The sequence below is a fragment of the Symphalangus syndactylus genome, chromosome 9 (genome assembly GCF_028878055.3).
Source record: "Symphalangus syndactylus isolate Jambi chromosome 9, NHGRI_mSymSyn1-v2.1_pri, whole genome shotgun sequence".
Classification (NCBI taxonomy): domain Eukaryota; kingdom Metazoa; phylum Chordata; class Mammalia; order Primates; family Hylobatidae; genus Symphalangus; species Symphalangus syndactylus.
Window position 1 is genome coordinate 54,790,157 of NC_072431.2, and position 12,621 is coordinate 54,802,777.

The following is a 12,621-nucleotide window of genomic DNA, read 5'->3' on the forward strand; positions in this document are numbered from 1 at the left end:
CGAGCTTCTGGCCCCAGGCTCTGCCAGCTTCCCATTTTAATTGGGACCATTTTTAGCCCTCCCTGGGAGGGTTTCAAAAACCCCCCAGGCATCTCCTTTGGGGCCCACAGGGGTGACGTGTGCCCACCCTATGCCAGGAGCTCCCTACCCACACCAGCTGCCCATGCTATGGGTGGGGCTTTCAGCTCTAGAAGTAAAAGGGAGTTGCCCAAGGCAGACCTGAGCTCAGAGCCTGTGTCCTTGAGGGGCCCTGGGTGGGCAGCAGGTCCCCCTCCTCCCACCCAGAGCCCCCCCTTCCATCCGGAAGTGTTGCCTACCACGGAGGCTATAAAACCCACATCCCAGTCCCTACGCAACGCCCCTGGGACCGACTGGCCCGGTGTGCCTGGGAATGCCCCAGTTTTCTCACTGAACACCTTCCGTCCTGGCACCTCCTCATCCCCGGGACGATGGGTCACCCAGCCACCCACAGATAAGCAGGGTAGGGGGTTGGAGGGTGCCCCCCCAAAAGACATGTCCACTTGGAACCTCAGATGGGCTCTCACTGGGAATAATGGACTCTGCAGATGGAATTAAGGTAAGGCTCTCGAGATAAGCGTGCCTGATTAGAGTGAGCCCTAAATCCAATGACTCCGGTCCTTAAGAGACACAGAGCACTCTCCCACATAAGGAGTGCCTGACGGCCGGGGCGGAGACTGCAGAGAGGCAGCGACGGGCCCAGGAGCGCCAAGCGTGGCCCGCAGCCACCAGAGGCTGGAGAGAGGCCCGGAAAGGATTCTCCGTGAGAGACTAGAGAAGGAGCCAACCCTGCCTGCACCTTGATCTGGGACTTCTGGCCTCCAGAGCTGTAAGACAATAGGTTTCTGCTGTTGAAGCCACCCAGTGGGTGGGCATCTGTAACCGTGGCACTAGGGTATGAACACAGTAGGTGGGCCAGGCACAGTGACTCACACCTGTAACCCCAGCACTTTGGGAGGCCGAGACAGGAGGATCACTTGAAGCCAGGAGTTCAAGACCAGCCTAGGCAACACGGTGAGACCCCATTTCTACAAAATATTTAAAAATTAGCCAGGTGTGGTGGTGCACACCTGTAGTTCCAGCTACTCTGGAGGATGAGATGGGAGGAGCACTTGAGCTCAGGAGTTGAAGACCAGCCTGGGCAACATAGCAAGACCCCTTCTCTACAAAAAATGTAAAAACTAGCTGGGTGTGGTGGCATGCACCTGCAATCCCAGCTACTGAGGAGGCTCAGGCAGGAGGATCTCTTGAACCTGCGAGTTCAAGGCTGCAGTGAGCCTTGATTGTGCCACTGTACTCCAGCCTGGGAGACAGAGTGAGACTCTGTCTTTAAAAAAAAAAAAAAAAAAAAAAAAGGACAGGCGCGGTGGCTCACGCCTGTAATCCCAGCACTTTGGGAGGCCGAGGCGGGCACATCACAAGGTCAGGAGATCAAGACCATCCTGGCTAACATGGTGAAACCCCGTCTCTACTAAAAATACAAAAAAAAATTAGCTGGGCATGGTGGCAGGCACCTATAGTCCAGCTACTCGGGAGGCTGAGGCAGGAGAATGGCGTGAACCCGGGAGGCGGAGCTTGCAGTGAGCCGAGATCGCGCCACTGTGCTCCAGGCTAGGCGACAGAGCAAGACTCGGTCTCAAAAAAAAAAAAAAAAAAAAGCTGGCACAATGGCTCACGCCTGTAATCCCAGCACTTTGGGAGGCTGAGGCGGGTGGATCACTTGAGGTCAGGAGTTTGAGACAGCTTGGCCAACATGCTGAAACCCTGTCTCAACTAAAAATACAAAAATTTGGCTAGGCACGGTGGCTCATGCTTGTAATCCCAGCACTATGGAAGGCCGAGGCAGGCAGATCATTTGAGGTCAGTAGTTCAAGACCAGCCTGGCCAACATGGTGAAACCCCATCTCTACTAAAAGTAAAAAAATTAGCTGGGCATGGTGGTGGGCGCCTGTAATCCCAGCTACTTGGGAGGCTGAGGCAGAAGAATCTCTTGAACTCGGGAGGCGGAGGCTGCAGTGAGCCAAGATCACACCATTGCACTCCACCCTGGGTGACAGAGCAAGGTTCCATCTCAAAAAACAAAAACAAAAATTACCTGGGCGTGGTGGCAGACGCCTGTAGTCCCAGCTACTCGGGAGGCTGAGGCAGGAGAGTCACTTGAACTCGGGAGGCAGAGGCTTCAGTGAGCCAAGATTGTGCCATTGCACTCCAGCCTAGCAACAGAGCAACAGAGGGAGACTCCTTCTCAAAACAAAAATAACAACAAACAGTTGCATGTCAATTTCCCCATTGCAGGGGGTTGGATGATGTTCCCCCAAAACTTCCTGTCCACCTGTGACTGGAGAATGTGACCTTATTTGGAAACAGGATCTTTGCAGGTGTCATTGGTTAAGTATCTCAAGATGAGATCATCCTGGGCTTAGGATGGGCCCTAAATCCAGTGACCGGTGTCCTTCCAAGAAAAGGAGGGAGACCGGGTGGGTTGGTTCACACCTGTAATCCCAGCACTTTGGGAGGCCGAGGCGGGCGGATCATGAGTTCAGGAGATCGAGACCATCCTAACACGGTGAAACCCCATCTCTACTAAAAACACAAAAAATTAGCCAGGCGTGGTGGCGGGCGCCTGTAGTCCCAGCTACTCAGGAGGCTGAGGCTGAAGAATCACTTGAACCCAGGAGGCGGAGGTTGCAGTGAGCTGAGATCGTTCCACTGCACTCCAGCCTAGGTGACACAGAGAAACTCCATCTCAAAAAAAAGAAAGAAAAAAGAAAAGGAGGGGACACAGGCACAGAGAAGGCCACGTGACGACGGAGACAGAGATGGGAGCGATGCAGCTACAGGCCCAGGAACATCTAGGATTTCTGGAGCCTCGGGAAGCTGCAGGGAGGCCTGGAACAGAGCCTCCCCGACGGCCTCCAGGAGCCAGCCCTGCCCACACCTTGAGTTCAGACTGCTGGCCTCCAGCACTGTGCAAGAGCAAACTCCTGTCATTGGACGCAACCCAGGCTGTGGCCACCCGCCCACCTCCCTAGGAGGTCTGGCTGCTCTCGGATACCCAGAGCCTCCCACCTCAGCTTGCTGGGCACTGACCTTGAGCATTGCTCCCTCGACCTGCAGTGCTCCCTGCAGCGCCCAACCCCATGGGGGACACTGGAGGGGACTCTCAGAGCCGTCCCCCCGACAGGCCGAGGCGCCTCCCAGGAGAGGACCCCACTGCCCCGCCAGCACTGGACACTGGACACTGTTTTCCATAAACACTTCTTTGAACTGAATTTCATTCTTCTCACCCAAGAAATCTCTGGAAAGCAATGCTGAGGCCAGGGTGGAGCGCTGGGGAGAGGGGATGGGTTTGTGGAGGGTTTTGTTTTGTTTTGTTTTGTTTTGTTTTTTTCTGGCATTGTCTCTCTCTTCTGATTTCCCTGTAATTGACAGGGAGGAAATGGACTCTGAAAATGGGTTCCTTCCCCACCCCCGGGGGCTCTGAGATCGGAGTGTGGTGGGGCCGGGTAGACAGGACTTGGTGCTCCGAGGTGGGGTCCTTCCTGATTCCCTCCCACCTTCTCCGCCATGCCCCCCTTTACCCAACGGGGCCTGGCCAGGAAGAGGCATACCAGGCGGCTATTCTGGGGGACAGGTCTCCACGGCACCTGCCCTGCGTGCCCACCCAGTGAGGGGTTCCTGGCCCAGAGTTACCCCCTCAGCATATCCCAGGGGGCTGGTGACCCTGAAGCCCCTCCACTTTGCTAAAGAGGACACAGGAGGGTTGGTGGCCCAGAACTCACCAACCACTGCTGACCAGGAACGGCCAAGGGAGGCCCAACCAGAATACCCAATCCCACAGCCACCCTGCTCTAGTACCACTTGGGGCCTCTCCAGCCACTGGCCCGGCTGCATTTGCTCTCCAAAACCACCACTTCCTCTTAGTTTTAAGGGAAAGGCTCTTGCTCTGTCACTGAGGCTGGAGTCCAGTGGCACAATCATAGCTCACTGCAGCCTCGACGTCCTGGGCTCAAGCGATTCTCCCACTTCAGCCTCCTGAGTAGCTGGGACCACAGGTGCACACTACTACATTGGGTGGATAGATGGATGAGTAGATGGGTGGGTGGGTGGGTAGGTGGATGGGTGGGTGAATGAGTAGATGGGTGAGTGGATGGATGGATGGATGCATGAGTGTGTGGATGGATAGATGGATGGATGGAGAAGTGGATAGATGAGTGAATGGATAGGTGGATGGGTGGATAGATGGATGGATGGATGGAGAAGTGGATAGATGAGTCAATGGATAGGCGGATGGGTGGATAGATGGATGGACGGATGGGTGGGTGGGTGGGTAGGTGAACGGAAGAGTGGGTGGATGGGTGAATGGATGGATGGATAGATAGATAGATAGATAGATAGATAGATAGATAGATAGGCTAATGGATGGATGAATTAGTGCTTTCTGTCCCTTGACCTGGTCTACAAGCCACTTCCCCAGCTAAACAAAGAGAGCTGTAGGGTTCCAGGAAACCTGCCTTAGAACCCCATCCCTTGGCCGGGCGCAGTGGCTCATGCTTGTAATCCCAGCACTTTGGGAGGCCAAGGCAGGTGGATCACGAGGTCAGGAGATGGAGACCATAGTGAAACTCCGTCTCTACTAAAAATACAAAAAATTAGCCGGGCGTGGTGGCGGGCGCCTGTAGTCCCAGCTACTCCGGAGGCTGAGGCGGGAGAATGGCGTGAACCCGGGAGGTGGAGCTTGCAGTGAGCCAAGATCGCACCCCTGCACTCCAGCCTGGGCGACAGAGCGAGACTCCGTCTCAAAAAAAAAAAAAAAAAAAGAATCCCATCCCTGCCAGGAAACAGATGAAAGCGGTCGGGTCTTTTCTCTCTCTCTCAGCCTTACCTGGGACACACAGAGCTTTACGGTGGGGCCTTGTTCCAGTTGCTGCAGGTTGCCATTGCTGAAGGTGGGGGGACAAGCTGCCCCTTCAACCCCAGCTCTGCAGGGGGCTCCTCAGCGGCTGGGGGAGTTGCTGTTGGGACAGGAGACCTGGCAAGAAGCTCATGGGTACCCTCACCCACCTCATCCCGCCCTGTGCCCAGCCCTGACCCCAGCCCTCCCTCCGACAGTCCCTCTTTGTACCTCGCCCGTGGAAGGAAACACACTGAAGGTGGGGAGGGGTGGGCCAGAGCCTCGGACTCCCAAGACAAAGGGAGAAAAATGCACCGAAGAGAGGCAGGGGGTAGACGCAGGCACTGCCTATTTTTTTTTTTCTTTTTCTTTTTACAGACAGGGTCTCCTTCTTGTTCTGGCTGGAGTGCAGTGCGCCATCATAGCTCACCACAGCCTCCAACTACTGGGCTCAAGTGATCCTGCCTCAGCCTCCAAAGTAGCTGGGACGACAGGCACGCACCACCACGCTTGGCCAATTTTTGTATTTTTTGTACAGATGGGGTCTCACTCTGTTGCCCAGGCTGATCTTGAACTCCTGGCCTCAAGTGATCCTCCTCAGCCTCCCAAATCTTGGGGATTACAGGCATGAGCCACCACCCCCAGCCTTATTTCCTGACATTTCTATGGTGAAATCGATTGCTTTTATAATCAGAAAAAAATATAGTGAGACTTAAAGACACGGTCTGTGACCTTGAGAGGCCAAAACAGCCCGCAGAGGGACAGGCAACTGGCCGTTCTGATGCTAGGGCCCCAGGCACGAAGCAGGCAAGTCCCCCCTCCCCACTCTGGCCGGGGGAGGCTTTGGGACGTGCAGGAGCAGGGGTTGGGAAGGGGAATTCCAGGAAGGGGCCTGGGACTGGGCCCCTGGGACTATGGTGGCCCCCCAGGCCAGATCCACCCCTGGACAGGTGCAAGGACTCTGGGAGCGGCCCCAAGGATCCAAATACCTTCCTCAGCAGCCCCTTTAATTTGCTTTCTGCAGAAAATAAGCTAATGCCGGCAGCAGAGACTTCATTTAGGAGAAGAGCAGGCCTCGGCATATCCGTAGCATTGGCAGCATTCCTGGCAGGAGAGGAGGGAAGGCTGGGGAGGGGAGGGAGACTGGGCTAGAGGGAGCCCGCAGATTCACCTAATTCCAGGGTGGAATTGCTCGCCGGCCACCGTGCCCTCCATCATTCCCAGAGGCCCCACCTAGTTTCCGCATTCATCAGTCACCAGGCCTTGGTCTCCTGGCCTAGTGGAGGGAGATGTCAAGGCCAGGGACGACTCTGAGGCTCACAGAGGGGTGCACAGCAGGAGCGATAAAGCCAGGACTGCACACAGTGGCTCACGCCTGTGATCCCAGCACTTAGAGAGACAGAGGCGGGAGGATCACTTGAGGCCAGGAGTTCAAGACCAACATGGTGAGACCTCTGTCTCTGCCAAAAACAAACAAAAAAAGTACATATATATACATACATACATATATATATATATATATGTGTGTGTGTGTGTATATATATATAGTTTTTTTTCTTTTTAAAGCCAGGACCTGTCTGGCCCTAGCTTCCTCCCTGGGGCCTCAGTAGATGGTTCTAGGCAGTGGAATTCGTGTTCTAGGCCCGGGGCTCTGACCTCAGAGGCCCTGTCAGGAGATTCAAACCAAGAAGTGAAATGCGGAGGCCGAGGTGGGCGGATCACGAGGTCAGGAGATCGAGACCACGGTGAAACCCCGTCTCTACTAAAAATACAAAAAAATTAGCCGGGCGTGGTGGCGGGCGCCTGTAGTCCCAGCTACTCGGAGAGGCTGAGGCAGGAGAATGGCGTGAACCCGGGAGGCGGAGCTTGCAGTGAGCCGAGATCGCGCCACTGCACTCCAGCCTGGGCGACAGAGCGAGACTCCGTCTCAAAAAAAAAAAAAAAAAAGAAGTGAAATGCAGTGAAATTCAGACTTGTGACTCTGTACACGCCGTGGACATGCGTGTGCAAAGGCATGTGCATGTGCATGCGCCTTGCTTCCTGGGTCAAAGTGGCTTCTGATCCAGAGATACTTTGAAGTTTCTTTTTTTTTTTAGAGAGAGGGTCTTGCTCTGTCACCCAGGCTGGAGTGCAGTGGCACGATCACAGCTCACTGCAGCCTCAAACTCCTAGACTCAAGCAATCCTCCTGCCTCAGCCTCTCAAGTAGCTGGGATCGAAAGCGTGCATCACCGCACCTCGCTAATTTTTAAATTTTTTCTAGAGATAGAGTCTGGCTATGTTGCCCAGGCTGGTCTTGAACTCCTGGCCTCAAGCAACCCTTTTGCCTCAGCCTCCCAGGTATCTGGAACTGCAGATATGCACCACCATCCCCAGTTAATTTTTAAATTTTTTCTAGAGATAGAGTCTGGCTATGTTGCACAGGCTAGTCCTGAACTCCTGGCCTCAAGCAATCCTCCCACCTTGGCCTCCCAAAAAGCTGGGTTTAGGCGAGGCACGGTGGCTCATGCCTGTAATCCCAGCACTTTGGGAGGGCAAGGCAGGCAGATCACCTGAGGTCAGGAGTTTGGGGCCAGCCTGGCCAACATGGTGAAACCCCGTCTCTACTAAAAATACAAAAAATAGCCAGGCGTGGCAGTGCGTGCCTGTAATCCCAGCTACTCGGGAGGCTGAGGTAGGAGAATTGCTTGAACCCGGGAGGCAGAGGTTGCAGTGAGCCAAGATTGCACCACTGCACTCTAGCCTGGGCGACAGAGTGAGACTCCATCTCAAAAAAATAAAATAAAATAAAAGGTTGGGTTTATAGGTGTGAGCCACTGCACCTGGCCACTTCTAAGTCTTACTGGTTCCCTGCTCTGGGCAAGGCCTGGGCACGATTTTACAGATGGGGAAAATGAGGCCCAGGATCCCACCATGGTGGAACCACTTCTCACAGGACTGCCGACTGCAAACTCCTCGCAGGGTTCCCCCGTGAGCCAACATTCCCCTCCCGTGATCCCACCCAGGGCTCCTTGCTGTCCTGGGCTGTGTCCCCAATGGCGGGGCTGTGTCTCTGGCTCCTGGCCTAGGTGGCTCTGAGGGCACCTCTCTGGGCCTGGTCTGGCTGGAGGGGGCCCCGGGAGAGGGTCCCACAGGCGCCCCGACCCATCCGCGCCTGCTCCTTCCAGATTCTGCAGGCTCTGGTGACACCTGCTGGCCACGCATCCCATCACCATAGCAACCCAGGCTGGGCCTCTCAGCCCCCAGCAAGGCTGGGATGGGTGGGGTCACCCAGGCTGGAGGGTGGGGGGTATGGAGGCACTGGGGGCGGGGCACACCTGCCCGACCCACCATCTTCTTTCCTCGTGGGAACTCTCAGCCCCAGGAGGCTCCTGTGCCCCGCTTAGGTCCCCTCCTACTCTCTCCCGCTCCTACTCTCTCCCCCTCCCCTGTCCAATGGCTCCGAGAGCTCGGAGTTCTCACCCAGCCCCCAGTCAGTGACTCCAGCTGAGACATCACCTCCCCACAGGCCTTCAAGGTTCCCATCTCAGACACAACGACTCCGCCCCCACTGTGTGGGGCCCCAGGCCTCAGCTCAGAGGAGCCCCACCTCCCGCCGTCCCCCTCTAGCTCCTCTGGGTCCCTCTGCTCAGTCCCCCTGGCCTGTGTCCACTTCACCCCAAGTCCTTGGCTATGCCCTGAACGGAGCCCATCTCTTGTCACCCGGACACTGTCACCTGTCACCTTGGCGCTGTCACAGCCCAGCCCCGTCCCCAGGTCCTCTGTGGCCGCCACAGACTCGGCAGGCTTTTGCAGACACACACGCACCTGTCCTGCCTGCGCTGTGCCTCAGGGAGAAGCGCAGGTCCCACCACGCTGCACCACCAGCCCCATAAACGGCCCTGCAGTTCCCACCCGGGGGCTCTGCACCTGCAGCTCCCTCCCCAGAATGCTCTTCCCAGCTCACTCGGTCTTGCTAACACTGATTCAGCCAAGCCTTCCAGAACATTCCGCCGGCTGTGGCCTCCCCAAACCCTGCTCTGTGTTCCTCACACTGTCATGGCCTGGGGACTGTCCCATCCCAGCCAGGACCCCTCCGTGGTGCTGCCGTGATTTCAGGATCCCCGTGTGTCCAGGGCTGAGCCCAGGGCCAACCTGGGAGGTGTCTGCTGCCCTGATCCTCTTGACCCTCCCACTCCAGGCCCCAGTCCCACCCCAGAAGGGTCCTCCCTGTCCCCACTCTCCCCTCCTCCCAGAGTCTGCAGGGAGCGGCTGGGTCACCACTTTGCCCAGAGGCAGTCCTGGGGCATGACCTGAGCCCACGTACCCAGCGCGGCATGGCCAGGGACGCAGTGCACAGAAGGAGAGGGCTTAAGGGACCTCCCTGGAGACCCCCAAGTGGCTCCTCGAGTAACAGGGGCTGGTCATGGACGTTGAACCACCTGGAGGGAGGCTGTGTGGAGGGGCCGAGCTCAGAAGACAAAGCCTTGGTCCTCCCGCCTGCCCCAGGGTGGCCTGTGGTCCTGGGCTGGCCACCACCTCTCAGGGCCTCAGTCTCCCCATCTACACTGGAGCGGGTGGGCACACTTGACCCCACGGCTTGGCAATGCCTGGCCACACTGCAGGGGCCAAGGGGGTGACCAGCCCTTCCTCTGATGCCCACCACATGCTGGGGATGGCTCAGAACCCAGCCGCTCCTGGGGGCCTGGTCCATGCCTGTCCCTGGCCCCACACCCCGCAGCCTGGTGGCAGCTGCTGCACCCGCACCTGGAAAGTCCCGGAAATCCCCAAACCTCAGCTGACCCCATGGGGGAAAGAGGGCTGCAACCTGCCTCCCTCTCCTCCCCTCCAAGGTGCAGACCCACCCTCTCCCCACGCAGAGGGCACACTGAGTGCCCTGCCCCGCCCCGCTCTGCCCAGAGAGGCCAGAACATCAGGGGAGCTTGGGCCAGTCTGGCCGCGCCTTGGAAATAGCGGCCACGCATCAGCCCAGGGAGGCCCCGGGCCTGGTCAGCCTCCAGGTCTTGCCCGCCAGCCTCAGCTTCCCAGCCCTCTCGCCTCCTCTCCCCGCTCCGGTTAATCTGTCAGTTCCATCTGTGTCTTGTTTGTCTCTCTATCTCTGTCTCAGTCTGTCTCAATCTCTGTCTCTGCCTTGCTATCTCTGTCTCCATCTGCCTCTCTCTCTGTCTCTGCCTATTTGTCTGTCTCTGTCTCTCCATCTCTCTCTCTCTCATTTTTAAAAATTTCTTTTATAAAGAGACAGAGTCTTGCTGTGTTGCCCAGGCTGGTCTTCAACTCCTGGCCTCCAGTGATCCTCCAGCCTTGGGCTCCCTAAGTGCTGGGATTACACCGTGCCCAGCCAAGAAACATCTCCAACCCCCTCTTTTCCTCCCAGCAGTGACTGTGAAGGGCGCTGGGGACAAATCCCTTTTTGAAAGGATCTTCTGGATGATGTCATGGATTTGAGCCTCTTCTTGCTAGGGGTCACTGGGTGATACTTCTTGGCCATCCAGCCAATAGCAACAGGCCGGCACTGTAATGACGTCACTGTCACCCCCACTGTCTCCTCGGGTTCCAAGGAGCAAGAGGCTTGCACCATTCCTCTCTGAGATAGATTTTGTGGGTTTGCGTGGAGGGAGGGTTTTTTGTTTTTTGGTTTTTTTTAGCAAGAATCTTCTTAAGCCGTACACCCATCTCATTAGGATTAGTTTTGTTAATCTATAGATCCACTTATTCAACCGCACGCCACCTCCGAGTGTTCCAAACACAAAGTCAAAGGGTGAACAGAGCACCTCGGGCCGGCCCTCCTCCCCTGGGAGGATCCACCTCTCCCTGGCACAGGGACAGCTACGACTTTCCGAGGCTCCCATCTGAGCACTGTTCCAAGCACCTCATGAACTGTTCTGTGTCTCCTCCCAAAGGAGGAGGGGGAAACTGAAGCCTCAGGAAAGGGGCAGCTTGCACAGAGCTGTATAGCCAGGGCCTCAGATAAATGCAATTGCTCCAGACCCCCACCAGCACAAGTCAGGCAAATCTGTACATTCAGTGTTAGCAAAGTTTGTTTGTGTTTGTTTGTTTTTTAGAGAGAGGGTCTCGCTGTGTTGCCCAGGCTAGTCTCGAACTCGAGCTCAAGTGATCCTCCTGCCTCAGCCTCCCAGAGTGCTGGGATTACAGGCATGAGCCACTGCTACTGGCCTACCAAGTTTTTGTTTCTTTGGTTCATTTCAGAGTCTTGCTTTGTCACCCAGGCTGGAGAACAGCGGCACAATCATGATGCACTGCAGCCTCCACTTCCTGGGCTCAAGCGATCCTTCTGCTTCAGCCTCCCAAGTAGCTGGGACTGCAGGCATGCACCACTAATTTTTTTTTTTTTTTTTGAGACGGAGTTTCTCTCTTTTGCCCAGTCTGGAGTGCAGTGGCACAATCTCGGCTCACTGCAACCTCTGCCTTCCAGGTTCAAGCGATTCTCCTGCCTCAGCCTCCTGAGTAGCTGGGATTATAGGCACCCGCCACCATGCCTGGCTAATTTTTGTATTACTATTAAAGACGGGGTTTCACCGTGTTGGCCAGGCTGGTCTCGAACTCCTGACCTTGTGATCTGCCTGCCTCGGCCTCCCAAAGTGCTGGGATTACTGGCGTGAGCCACGGTGCCCGGCCACATCTAGCTACTTTTTAAAAATTTCTGATTATTGTAGAGATGGGGTCTCACTATGTTGCCCTGGCTGGTCTTGAACTCCTCCTGGCCACAAGTGATCCTCCTGCCTCAGCTGTTTTACTCTTATTTTACAGAAAAGAATAACTTTTTTTTTTTTTTTTTGAGACGGAGTCTTTCTCTGTCCCCCAGACTGGAGTGCAGTGGCACGATCTCGGCTCACTGCAAGCTCCGCCTCCCGGGTTCATGCCATTCTCCTGCCTCAGCCTCCCGAGTAGCTGGGACTACAGGCGCCCGCCAACACGCCCGGCTAATTTTTTGTATTTTTAGTAGAGACGGGGTTTCACCGTGTTACCCAGGATGGTCTCGATCACCTGACCTCGTGATCCGCCCGCCTCGGCCTCCCAAAGTGCTGGGATTACAGGCTTGAGCCACCGCGCCCGGCCAGAAAAGAATAACTTAAAAAGAAAGTGTTATTTTTTTTTTCTCACGTAAGTGAATGATCTTGTGCATCCACTCCAGAGTCCACTGGATTAGTATCAGTTTGATGTGTTGTTACCCATCCAGACTGATTTCTGAGAAGCAGGAGGAAAGAAATGAGTTCCTCAATGAGTCAAAAGAAAGAACCTCATTTTACAGACGGGGCCCTGAGTGAGGCTCAGAGAGGTTCAGGAAGTTGCCCCAGGGCACACAGCAAGGGAGCAACAGAGCCTGGGGGCCGAGGACAGGGCCACCCTCCAGCCTGCAGGGCCCTATGAGCACCCAGGTTGCAGAGTGGGGACTCGCGGAGGAGGAGGCACCCCCAGGGCATAAGACGCCTCCCCCACTGCCCATCAGCGCAGATGGCCACCCGAGCTGCCGGTGAGAGAGGACGCGTTGCTTGGCTAAGCCGCTGTTGTTTGGGATTTTCTGTCTCTCGAATCCTAAAGGGTAGAGTTTGCTTATCAATGCTGCCCTCACCCCCGTGGTCAGGGAAACCAGAGCCTGGAGGGCGGTGCTCTTAAGAGTGATCCCAGTCACACCGGCAGTCTGAGGGCCACCTTCCACGCCGTCACTTTAGGAGTTTGCTGTGAGGTTAG

General features: G+C 56.0%; 1 protein-coding gene across 2 annotated transcripts in view; it reads right to left on the minus strand.

Annotated features, from left to right (window-relative positions):
- Nucleotides 1–1,945: 1,945 nt before the first annotated feature.
- FBXL18 (F-box and leucine rich repeat protein 18) overlaps nt 1,946–12,621 on the minus strand; it is a 74,602-nt gene continuing 63,926 nt past the window's right edge. The window contains exon 5 of one of the 2 annotated variants that reach the window (XM_063646075.1): nt 1,946–2,231. In XM_063646075.1, the coding sequence (XP_063502145.1) occupies nt 2,198–2,231 (34 nt within the window). In that variant the 3' untranslated portion in view covers nt 1,946–2,197. Of the gene's footprint in view, nt 2,232–4,389; nt 6,038–12,621 lie in introns of those variants that run through there. The other variant, XM_063646072.1, reaches the window with a different exon arrangement.